Here is a 12,174-nt window from a genome sequence, read left to right on the forward strand (position 1 = left end):
GGAACTTTCGATGGGCTGTCGGACGGCAACTAAACCTTGGCAGCAGCGACAGTCGTATCACAACTGAGTGCGGAGACGGTTCTGGATAACTTTGGCCGCGGGGGTGGACTGGAGACTGATAACCGGGAGCGACTATCTTGCTTTAATTTATTGCCCTCTCTTTACGGCCTGCAGGGCCTGCCCGCAGACAAAAGAGTTGCCTTATCGCTGTCCCCCGACCCCCTTCACTGCCGGACCCTTTATATTTTGTATTTTTTCTCCCCTGTTCTTCTCGTCGTTTTCGTTGCCTTTTATTCATTCAAACAACAGAGCAATCGCACCCGCAGACTTTCTCTGCGCGTTGTTTTTTCAGCCCAGCGGTTTGTTGCTTTGGATTTTTCGTTTTTGTAATACAAGGTTTTTAAAGACCAGGAAAGGTGTTTCTTTAAGTTACACCTCAAGTCCGTTAGGTTGCTATAATTGTTTTCAATTAGTCCTGGGCGGTGTCACATAGCGTTTCTCAATAGGTGTAGATGTGTGTAGGGCTATCTGTCAGCCCAGTGGTTTGCATCTAACACCCTCCCAACGGTGGTCGAAATGGATAAGTCGAGTCATCTTATCTCTCCACTCCCTCGGAAATCAAGTATATTTCCCTCGTTGCAGGAAGATGGCGCCGCCGTTCCCCCACTTTCTTTGCTGCTTTCTTTCCTGTGCCCGCTCCTGCCCCGTGTTTTGCGAGCTGCGCGAAGTTCGCCCCACGCTGTACGAAAATGGACGATCAGCGCGATTCAGTATCTTTTTTCCCTTCTTCATCCAACTTTTGCAGTGCGGCAGCAAGGTCTCCCCCCCTCTCTCTCTCTCTCTCTCCCTCTCTCTCTCCCTCTCTCTCTCCCCTCCCCGTCTTTTTCTCTGCTCTTTTCCTCCCTGTCCCCACCCACTGTACCCCCCACCCCCTTCTCTTGCCAAGAGAAGCTTACCGAACCGAACGGCTTCGTCTGTTTTTATTTCGTTTACCCCCATTCTATATCGTCCACCCATCCATTCTCCTTTTGGTGCTCCCCGCTAGGCCCCAACCCCATCCCCCGTACGTCAAGGCCCCGGATGGAGTTTGTGGGAGGGCGCTAAGGAAGAATAATGACTACAGTATTAGGTTCGCACACACTTTCTCGCACACGGGCATACGTGCAGATCACTGCATAGTGGAAACCTTGAAATAAGTTCGTTTGGACTGCTGTTTTATTTCAACTGCGGTCAAGTGCGCCATATGTGATCTGTGTGGACTCGTTCAGTTCGACTTCAAATGCATTTCCGCATCTAAATTACCAATAACATTACATTTTACCAATCTGTTACCGAAATTACTTATTACAGGGATGCAGAATCGCTTCCTTCCGATGCGCTGTGGTTAGTTCCTTTGCGTCGATGTCAATCCAGCATGCTGCAAGGGCGCGAGGGGAGGCCCGATGAGGTAGCGGGGAGGGACAGACAAGTTATGTGTTTTAATCTCGAGCAAAGTATAAAAGTCGTCTCTCTCTCTCTTCCCGACTCTCTCACCCTCGTTCAGTTAGGTGCAACGGGGCTTCTATAAATAATCGAGATGCTGGTTATTGCGTTTAGTGGTCCTTTCGAAGGGGGAATAGAGGGGGCGGAGGGAGGAATCGCTTTCTCTCTCTTTCCCTTCTTCCGTCTGCGGCTGGTCGCATCCCTGCCCCCTCTTCCTCGCCACCCCTTCCCTTCGGCTGGAAGTGCTCTAAGAAATTTCGAAAATCGCCCATTTTCGCGCGCTGCTGAAGTCGGCTCATTTTTCGTAGCCGGTATGGAGTGGGAGGGGCCTGGCCTGGCCTCAGGGCCGTAGCCTCAGCCCATCGGCCCGCGCCGTGCCCATGCCTGCGATGGTTATTGTGGCCATCTTGGCGAGCGCTGCGCCCCTGGAGGGGAGAGGGAGCGGGAGGGGGAGAGGGAGAGGGGGAGCGGTGCGCTCCGGGCTCCGGGGCCCATCGCTGCCCTGCCTGCGGCCCTCACGGTGGACTCGTGCCGTTTCTTGATCTCGAGGGTAATTTATATTTGCGATCATGACGCATTTTTGCTACACGAGTTTCACCCGTTAGTAATAATGAAGGTATTCGGTTGTACTTGAGAACATTTGCGAGTGTTTGAAACGCCACACACTGCGAAAGGGTTGTGCGGCTCGCGATGTTAGCGCACCGAAGGCGGTCCGCAGGCTAAAGTAGTTTTGCTCCCCGAGCGAGATAACCAAGTTAAATCCTTATAAACCTGCCTGAAATATGTAGCTTGTGTACGGGCGACGCAGCATAAAGGCAGAGTAAAGGGAGCGCTAAATGGGGGAGAACGGGGCGAGATAGAGGGGCCCGGGCCCGGCCCGGACATCCTCAGGGATTACTTACGCCATCCCGTACGGGTCCTGCGCGAGCCTGCGCGAGCCTGCGCCCAAACCGTGTCTCTTTTATGCAAAGACTTTTGGTCTCTCTCTCTCTCTCTCTCTCTCTCTCTCTCTCTCTCTCTCTCTCTCTCTCTCTCTCTCTCTCTCTCTTTCGCTCGCTCGCCCCCCGCCCGCACTTTCCCCCCTCCCTCTCTCTCCCTGTCGCTCTCCCTCCCTCTCTCTCTTTATCTATCTCTCTTCCCCACCCCTTTTTCTCTACCCTATCTCTCTCACTCGCTCTCTTTTCCTCTCCCTTCCTCTCGCTCACTCTCTCACTCACTCTCACCCCCTCGTTGCTGTTATGGAGATAGCAAACTTTGAGAACGGAACATGCAAACGAGCGTCGGAGGTCCTTCTTAAGTTGCACAGTGTTGTTGTTTTTGTTGTTTGCCGCAAGTTTTGCTGCTGGCGCAAGGCGTCTCACCGGCCTTTGCTCAAATAAGGGTCACGTCTGAGAATGTGAGGTGTCTGTCGACCGGTTTCGTAGGCAAACATTCTTTGCCATTTTTAAAGCGTAATATACTGAGTTGACGATGTGATTGAAGTGAACTGTCAAGTGTCAAGTGGTGAAAAATGGTAGAGTGAAGTGGAGGCACAGTCCGACGAGGGCCTTTTTTTTTTACAATTCCGTGTCCGCAGGATGTCTAATCTGCTTGATATTAACACATTACCCTAATGCATGCAGCGAGGCCTCGCATGCTAAGAAAACTTGTTATTGAAGATTTCGTGTCTCTAGCGGACGGGTTCATCAGCCGCCAGTGCTGGGTGGTCGGAGCGTGTTGGCGAGAGAGAGAGAGAGAGAGAGAGAGAGGGGGGGGGGGCTGCTGGAGGCTGTTATCACAGCGCTGGTGGCAATTAGGTACCGGAGCTGCTCGGCAGATTGCGGTGGGGCTGCAGTGGCCGTGCTCCCCGCCGCGACAGCCCGAGTGTCCTTTCACTGGGTCCCTCCCGAACACCTCGTCAAAGTGTTTTATTGGTCGTTAAATCACCTTCCGGTCACTCGAGGTGGCGAGGGAGTGGTGGCCGCGAGCGGGGTGGGGGAGGCAGCGGGCAACATCTCGCTGCGTCAACTTTGGCATTGAACTTAATCCTGAGCTGCTATTATTTTCGTTGCCTACCGCTTTTGTACGCTTAATCATGCTTTTGCCGCTTTGTCACGCTTTGATCAATCATCTCAGCTGAATTTCATAAGTGCCATTTCAAATATCTTGTCGCAATGTGCACTGCAGTTAGAATAAATATTGCACCAATCGTTTCACGAAAACTGATCACAGATGCTCGGACATGATTTTTTTCCCCTTTTCTGAACCAAGATGTTGACGCCATTGTCACTATTTTCTAGGTGGACCTACAGCCAGACAGACACCTGGCCTCGCGGATATCTATGGGGATTTTATTAGAGGTATAGTGTACTTCCTGAATTTATTCATGTGTATACGCTTTTGCAGTTAGCGAAATATGCTTACAGAAAGTAGTACATAAGAATTGCTTTCGATAAACGCATGCATGTACGGCCACGTGGTTCTATCGGGCCTTCTCGATGTGCTCCGACTGGCCCGTCGGTCGCACAGCAGCGGACAGTGCCCCAACCCTTTCTCAGATCTCCGTCTTGTAGCCGGCAGGCGATAGTAGGAGCGAACCGTGCGCCTCCAGAATAACAAGGGTCCTCCCTGCTATGCGTGGGCACGCCCCAAATAAACGCAAACGGAATATAATTTCCATTGAGATTGTTCTTGTAGGATGGCACAAGAAATTCCCTGCCGCCATATTCTGAGGGTTAAGTTTGTGATACGGAAAGGCTACGCGCGGGGGGGGGGGGGTGAAGTCCCATTAACAATATTCATCTGACAGTAAAATATCGCGATTCAACAGACGTTTTTCTTTTATGGCCCTCCGGCTGTGCTCTCTTTTCTTGTCCGCTCCTGGAGAAAGAGCAGTTTCCGCGTGCATGCGCGTATTGGTCCTCGTATTTGGGACGAATAGCGATGGTGCGGAGAAAGACGTTTGAATCTGCTATAAAACCGTAACCATCATTGTGTTGTGCGCGTTATTTGGGGATGAGGTGGACAGTGGCATGTGTCACTCCCACAGTGAACAAGCGTTCCCCCTCCTCGCCGGTAACCTCCCTACACTGAGATGTTACTTCGTAAGACGACGGAACGTTATAGGCAAAGGAACGCTTGCGGCATAAGCCGTTTTATTTTTTTGAGACAGTCTAGGGGCCTTAAACGTCATGTGAGAAGAGTTTACTGACCATTGTTTCGACATACATGTCGAGGTATGAGCTGCGCTCTTGTTCTGGCCACTCCATAGTGCTTTGGGAAAAAATACCACTGCAATGTTAAACTTAGAATTTTGAAACAATTTTTTTTGTTTAGGGTGTGTAAATGAGTTTGCCAGGACTTCTCGCTGTTTATTAACCTCGAGGTTAACCTATTATCAGGAGTTTGGAAAATAGTTAAAATTTAATATCCCATTCCCGTCCAATTAGCGCAGCCTCGCCGTTGGGCGGGCGGCCGCGGTAGGCGCAATAGGAAGATTTATCGGTTTTGTTTGGTGTTCGTCTCTTATTGTTCCGGAACTGATCATAACACGCCACGCGAAATATATAGCCGATCGTAAAACGGGCATTATATTGGTTTATGGGGATGTCGCGTTGTGAACTCGGAGGATAGCCGCGGCGCGCTGCGCACCTTTCCTATCAGACGTAAATCGCGCGCGCGCATTTTCGTGTGTGTGCCTGAATGTGTGTGTGTGTGTGTGTGTGTGTGTGTGTGTGTGTGAGTGCGCGCGCGCGTGTGCATGGTTTGTAGGATGCTAGTACTAGGTCATTTTTTAAAATTCATTTATAGCAAATAATTTCCTGTTAGACTTCGGTATTTTAAAAACGGCGCATGTTAAATGCTGGTGGAAGAGAGACTGTTCTTGTTGATTTTTCGTTAAAAAGATCCTATTTTCAGATTTTTTTTGTGTAATGCAAAATATCTAATGAGAAATGTTTTTGTTGGCCCTCTCCAAGCAGGTCCAAATGGCTGCCCGAGGCGCAGAGGTCGACAAACGTACACCCGGTTTCAGACCCTCGAGCTGGAGAAGGAGTTCCACTTCAACCACTACCTGACGCGGCGGCGGCGGATCGAGATCGCACACGCCCTCTGTCTAACCGAGAGGCAAATTAAAATTTGGTTCCAAAACCGGCGAATGAAGCTGAAAAAGGAACTGCGAGCAGTGAAGGAAATAAACGAACAGGCAAGGAGAGAGAGGGAAGAGCAGGAGCGGCTCAAGCAGCAGCAGCAGGAGAAGCAAGCCAAGCTTGACCAACCTCAACAGCAGCAACAGCAGCAGCCTCAGCAGCAGCATCATTCTAGTCACCACCACCACCAGCAACCGCAACACGATCACAGCAAGCTCCTCGGGGGACTTGGGGATAAAATGGGTGTGCCGGGAGCGGACCTACTGAAAGCTGTCAGCAAAGTGCCCACATAGAGATTAAGGTTCTCATATACCTAAACAAATACGTAATAGTTATTCGTAATATTACTTCTGTAAGCCCTTTCATGACGTACGAGAATGTTGCCTACCCTCGAGCAACGTTTCTGTATATAACGCTCTCTCTACGTCCCCGTGTTCTATGTGACATATGTTCAACGGTTGCCCCGGAATGGAAATTTAAAACGCGTTGCATCTTCGAAGTAGTCTAAAGTAAAGCGGGTCCAATATCTTGCCTTTACCTAATACGTAACTCTTTTGACGTTGGCCTAAGTATTAAAAAAATATTGTCTCTGCTCTAAATTTGTAGCCTTCTTTTGAAATTACCTACCTTCAGCAAAGGAAAGGCTCGTCCAAAAATGTTTCTTATCTTTTCAAATGAAGAAAAAAGAAAATTTATGATGCATGCAACTACTTGGAGTCTTTGAAAAGTCTTAGCTTTAACCTAGTATTTTGCGTTTCTCCATCTACATTGTAGTTACGGGGAACCGGTTGGAAAGTCGCGAACACTCTAAAGAATACTTGACAAATGCCATTTATTGTTACCTGAGATAAAGATTGGTGTACTCTTAGCAAAACTAGATAAATTTTCAATACGTAAAGAATTATTGCAGCATGTTAATTAGGAACACTTCAAGTCGTTTCTATTTCAAAATTGCAAGATAGTTGCTACTCACCAGTAGCGAATATTCACTACTCGTTTTCTTTTAACAATCTTTTCAGATAATTAAAGCAGGGAAAGTTTGCGAGAATATATGTGTTTCTGTATTGTAATAAGAATATGTTTGCAATTAGTGGTTTCGGAGCGTGTTGCAACGGGATGCTCCAAGGCACTGCTGTCCCACAGGACTGCGATTCAAGCTGAGAGACACCCTTGTTGCTAACTTGTTTTATGATGTGATTTTAATACGTATTTTGTTACTTGTTATTTTTAAATATTTTGTCCTTTTTGGTTATGAGTATAACTATGGATCAGTCTAGAATTTGATACTAACTGCCATTATTAATTTACGAAGAACTTATTATTTCTTATGAGTTATTGTTTAGTAAAAAGATTATTTAAATGTTTTATGTGCATTTTCCACCTACCAGCTCATGTCGTACACAGTATGATGATGAAAGCAGGTGTATATTGTTTTTCTGGACCGTGTCATAAAAGAACACGAAAGATCGTTTCCTTTTACCATCAGTAAGCCTTTGCATTATTTTGTGATTATTTAACATGTAGGCAAACTTGTTCAGTTTACCTACCCAAAGTAGCATATAAGATAGGCTAAGTATTTAAGCTCACCTGAATTATCTTGCCATGTCGCCTTCCCTATTCAAGAAGACATTCCTCACAACGTTCCATACACTGATGTTTCTTTTGTATTAGCTTGCCCGAAGCGTTCATTTTTGACCAGATAGTACACGTATTTAATGGAAAAATTTCATGCTAAGGCTGCAAAGATGGTTTCTGTTACAAATTCTCCTTTAACCAGTTTAAGGGTGTCCTACAACTAAGTACAAATTGTACGAAGAATCGTCGGGGCTGCATGGCAGGAAAATTTTGCACGAGTGACTGTGCTCCGTAATGTATCCATTAACTTTTAGGTTTTCAAATATGACTTAGTAATGTCTATGTCTCAATATGAGTCTACTCTCTGACAAAGTTGAAGTCCAAATTGAGGATTGTGATTGTTCCTGTATTTTTAGGCATAATTACACAAACGGTGAATCGTAATTGTTTCCTTGTGCCAATGTAATTTTACCCCTTTTATTGTTATAAATTCATCTGAATTTCGCTTTCAAGAGATCGACGCCCGGAGTTTGCCGTTTCTTGGTCCATACTGAGAAAGTTACAAGTTCGCGAACAAAAGTATAGTAATGTAATGCAATGGTTTTTATAAATATTTGGAAAGAATTAAGTACAAATCCGATTTAAGTGCTTCAAAGCCATGTTATAAAACAATTACCACGAAAATATTTAAAGCTGAAAAATACCGATAATGGTCCACGCATAATGGAAGGCACACAATGCTGAGTCGACAAAGTGATATAAAAAGTAGCAGTTATACGTAATTTGGTGTCAGGGTAGGACGTTTTTTGTAGCGATAGAACAATTTTAGAGTAAATTATTTATTAATTTCATTGTTAAAATGATAACTATCACTCTAATCTCCAGTAGAAGCTTCTCTCTGATTTGCTAATTGCCTCAGTGCAGATCTCATTTTTTGTTAAATTTTTCTTGCCCATAAAGTTTCATTATAATATACTCGTAGGAATGAATCGCCTTTGTAAAGTGTGCTCGTGCAATCATAGTCTCTCAAAACGAATCATTTTTCTTGGGCAATCATGAACTGTTTTAGTAAAAATTATGGATATTTCTGGGAGGTCTCTATTCACGAAGTATTTTTTTACTGGCAGAAGGTGAAGGACTTCTAGCCCTCAAATCCGTCGTACAAGCACAATATTTCTTGACACATGTAGGACATTTTCTTATATTTTATCTTACGACAACGTAGTCCCTTTATATTAACTGGTCACAATATCGGCTTTTTCTTGAAGTGGCTATGCAATTGCTGCTTCATAATATTTGAGTTGTGCAGACTGATTTTCCCCCTTCCTCAAACTTGGTGCAATACAATATGCTTAAATTGTGAGTATAACTTCACAGCAAGTACAAAATATGTCAAGAAAACGTAATATCTCCCGCGTCTAAGCATTTCGGGGATAGCTGTGATATTGCCCCTACGGCATGTATGATGTGTACTATAATGTGCTTTTCTGTGTCGTTGTGCAAGGTTGCTGAAGACATTCAAGAGGTTGGATAAATGCGACCGCTGCAAATGCAAAAATAATCCTCTGTTAGTGGCAGAAGCTCGACAAACGCCAACAGATATTCGTACTCTGAAGTAATTTCAGTTCCCTTAAGCTCTTGTTTTCTGCGAATCGTTGGTTTAGCATACGTATGACTGATTGGGCCTCCAATATATATATATTTAAGGTGTTCAATGGACAGTATTTTCTCGTTTTGTTGGTTTTGCATAATGATTTTATTTGTGATATAGCAAGTAGGTATAACATCAAAACTTGCAACACAGCTCCTTTTTAATGCGAAAACTGTGTAACAGACGTTTCCCAAGACTCAATAAAAGACGAATTCCAATTGAGGCTTGACATGGCTAAATAAAAGGGAGACAGCCACTCTTACAGCAAGTTCTCTCGCTTATAATTTTCATTATAACCAGACATTCATTTAATAAAGTTTCTGCGTGGCGTTTCAAAACGTCAAGGGGCATTGTGCTTTAAGTTTTGTATTTGTTAAAAAGTGTGATGTGTCTCATGTGTATGATGAATGTGTTTTAGTAATGGAACATTTCAATATGATTCAAACAAAATTTCCTGTGTCCTTTTTTGGAAAAATTGCAATGTTTATGTTCGTGGAAAAAACGGAAAGGAATTGAACGAGACATTAGCTTTAGTCGACCTTTTTGTGTAAATAAAGGATTTTAAATCTCTACCTCAGTAGTTTCTCTCCGTCGTGCCTGTCCATGAAATCAAGTTGGTGGCGGAACCGTTGGCAGAACATTCAACGCACGGCCAAACCGATTTAGACTGTGTAGTAAGACGCAGTCACCCTCCGCCTTTCCAAAACTCTGCGCCGGTCACTCGTTTGTCGGTGGCGCGGAGGCCCCGGCTCCGGCTGGTCCGCAGGGCGGCACAGCACGGCCTCCTGCTTTGCATACAGATGAGCGCGGGGAAGGGGAGGGCGACTGGTCTGCAAATAATGAATCCCTATCATGGCGGCCACGCTCGTAAACCTGTATGCTGTCCGGAGGATATCGTTTTCTCGCCGCAGAAAAGTTTTCCTCCTTCTCTGTGAGGACCGAAAGGGGTGGTTCGGAGCGTCGTTGTGCGCAAGGGGTCTCCCGGAAGCGGCCCTCCCCCTTTCTTATTCTCGCCAGCTCGAATAAATCTGGTCTCGGAGACGCACAGAGGTGGATAGCAGACTCGACTAGAACTCTGTGATCAGAAAGTCACGCCTTTCTTCTGTGGTCCGACGGTAGTTGGCGGCCCCCATAAGGGATTTGGAGGAGACGGGCGAGGGTTTAGATTTCCAGTGATTCATTGCTCTGCTCCATAATGGCTCCTTTGCCACTGTGGTGCACCTGTCTGTGTTGGAGGGAGAGTGTGTCTACCTGAGCTTGGGAATCCTGTCTCAGCGGGCATTCCTATTGGTGCACATCAGAGGGCGGTTCCCCTGAAACCTGACCCCAACCTGGCCGCCCGAAATCCTTTACCTTCAAGCTCTTCGCCTCGAATCTTTGACGCCCCTACGGGATTCCTTTGGGCTCTCGTTCCGAATAGCGTCCCAGTTTGCCCCGTATCTCTTTTCCCTTTTAATTCATTTGCATTTCTTTCAAATCAAAAGCACGGAATGACTTCTTTTTTGGCTTCATGGAGGAGGGTCCAAAGAGAGTGCATGCCCGGCAAAGTTAGACATTGCAATCACACTCTCGAGGTGTGAGATAGGAGAGGGTCGCGGCCTGTTAGCGACTTCCATTACCACCAAGTTTACGGCTAAAATATTCAGATTCGTGCTTGCCCATAAGAATGTGACGGCGCGGCTGATAGGAGTGCATGAGAGAGGGGGGGGGGGGCGAGGGAGAGAGAGAGAGGTGATCGTAGCTAATCCGAAACCTGTAGGGCCATTTCCTTGCGGTCAGCGTTGTTTAATAACTTGTACGTCGGTTCGCGCGGGTAGCAAAAGGGGGAGGGAGGGAGTAAAAAATGCGTCCGCGAGATGGCAAAGAAAGTGTCGCGCGATGGATCTCTCCGTGGGAATAGCACGACGAGTGCGTATGAAATACATTGGAAGGCAATTGAACTGGAAGTAATATTAACAAATCAAAAACGCGTGTTAGATCTTACTGATTTCCAATTTTTATATAGTTAGCCTTAGGATTATCCGTTCGAAAAAACGCATGTGTAATAGATCCGTACCTCACTATCCGGCGTCACTACCCGACCGAGTAAGCTCGCTCCACACGGTGGATATTCAGAGGCTGCGGATGTGGCCTCGTAGGCCAAGTTCTACAACATTTGGGTCGCATGTTTTCGTCGTCACATATCCCCAGTTTCCCGCTCAGACTGCTGCTCTGTGTCGCCATCCCAAAAGGGTCCGACAGGCGGTCACAGAACGGCCAGCAGGGCTTTCCATCATCTTCCTCGCTCTTGGCCACCCCGGGAGCCGTCAGGGTGGCGTGACAGAGAGAGAGAGAGAGAGAGAGAGAGAGACCAGAAAGGCATCACATGGAAACGCTGGCCATCTCAGAGGAGGGGGTGGCTGGCTATGTCGTGTTGTGTCGGGATAGGCCCACCCGACCTCTGACATTGATTCATGATCTCCCGCAGCGGTGGAGAGGTGGGGAGGGGCAGGAGGTGGTCTCACCTGACCCCACGGCCATTAGAAGGAGTAAGCGAGCCGCCATTATGCACGCCGTGTTCTCATTGAGATCCGGTCAGGTTCGTTTCGTTTCTCTCTGCCGCGCCGTTGGGATTCGCTGTGCCTCGTTCCTTCTTTCTATCGCCCCCTCTCGCTCTCCTCTGTCGATTCCCCTCTCCGCACCTGAGGGGCAAAGAGAGATGGGAGAGAGGGACAGAGAGAGAGAGAAGAGAGGTCAGTATCTGAGACGCAGCCAGAGTTGTGTTGTGTGTTAGGATGCGAGGCCGCCGACGTCTTACCCGTGGACTCGGTGTGTGTGAGTGTGTGTGTGTGGACGTGTGCATGCGTGTGTCCGTGTGCCTTGTACGTGTGTGTGTGTGTGTGTGTGTGTGCGTGTGTGTGGGTCCGTGTCTTGTACCGAGACGATGAAGGTTTTATCATTAATAAGGCGAATAGAATTAATAAAAAGGGAAAAATTCAAATGTATGACCGCGGCGGCACTGCTGCAAGCTGTATACGGTGCCGTTGTCTGTGGTATGCTACATATCTGTGCGCGTCTCTGTCTCGTGTCTCTGTGAGTACGTGTTCCATAGAGTCGCCTTTTGGAAAGAGGGGGGTTCTCAAAATTTGCACTTCGAGAAAGAAATCGGTCCTATAAGTACACTAGAAGGATGCCGTCGATAGATTCAAGCGGAATGAGCCGCACATCGAAAAGGACGTGCAGCTCTCGTTGTACATAGTCCCGCCGCGACAGCCTGTTCCGCGCGGTGCTGCTGCCTCCTCGCTACCCGCCCCACCCTGGCCCATCGCGCCCCGCCCCACCGCGCCCCACCGCGGGCCC

At 47.2% G+C, this 12,174-nt stretch overlaps 1 protein-coding gene and 1 long non-coding RNA gene across 2 annotated transcripts in view; one reads left to right on the forward strand and one right to left on the reverse strand.

The window, feature by feature from the left end:
* The window catches only part of LOC113202754 (homeobox protein abdominal-A homolog), a 33,940-nt gene extending 24,533 nt beyond the window's left edge, over positions 1-9,407 (forward strand). The window contains exons 4-5 of the mRNA XM_026417130.2: positions 3,762-3,821; positions 5,442-9,407. Coding sequence (XP_026272915.1) covers positions 3,762-3,821; positions 5,442-5,902 — 521 coding nt within the window. The 3' untranslated portion in view covers positions 5,903-9,407. The remainder of the gene's footprint in view (positions 1-3,761; positions 3,822-5,441) is intronic.
* Positions 1-12,174, reverse strand: part of LOC127749866 (uncharacterized) — a 42,327-nt gene that overhangs the window by 21,041 nt on the left and 9,112 nt on the right. The gene's annotated exons all lie outside the window — the stretch shown is intronic.

This window comes from Frankliniella occidentalis, unplaced genomic scaffold (assembly GCF_000697945.3).
Source record: "Frankliniella occidentalis isolate FOCC.00 unplaced genomic scaffold, Focc_3.1 Scaffold102, whole genome shotgun sequence".
NCBI classification, from domain to species: Eukaryota; Metazoa; Arthropoda; class Insecta; order Thysanoptera; family Thripidae; genus Frankliniella; species Frankliniella occidentalis.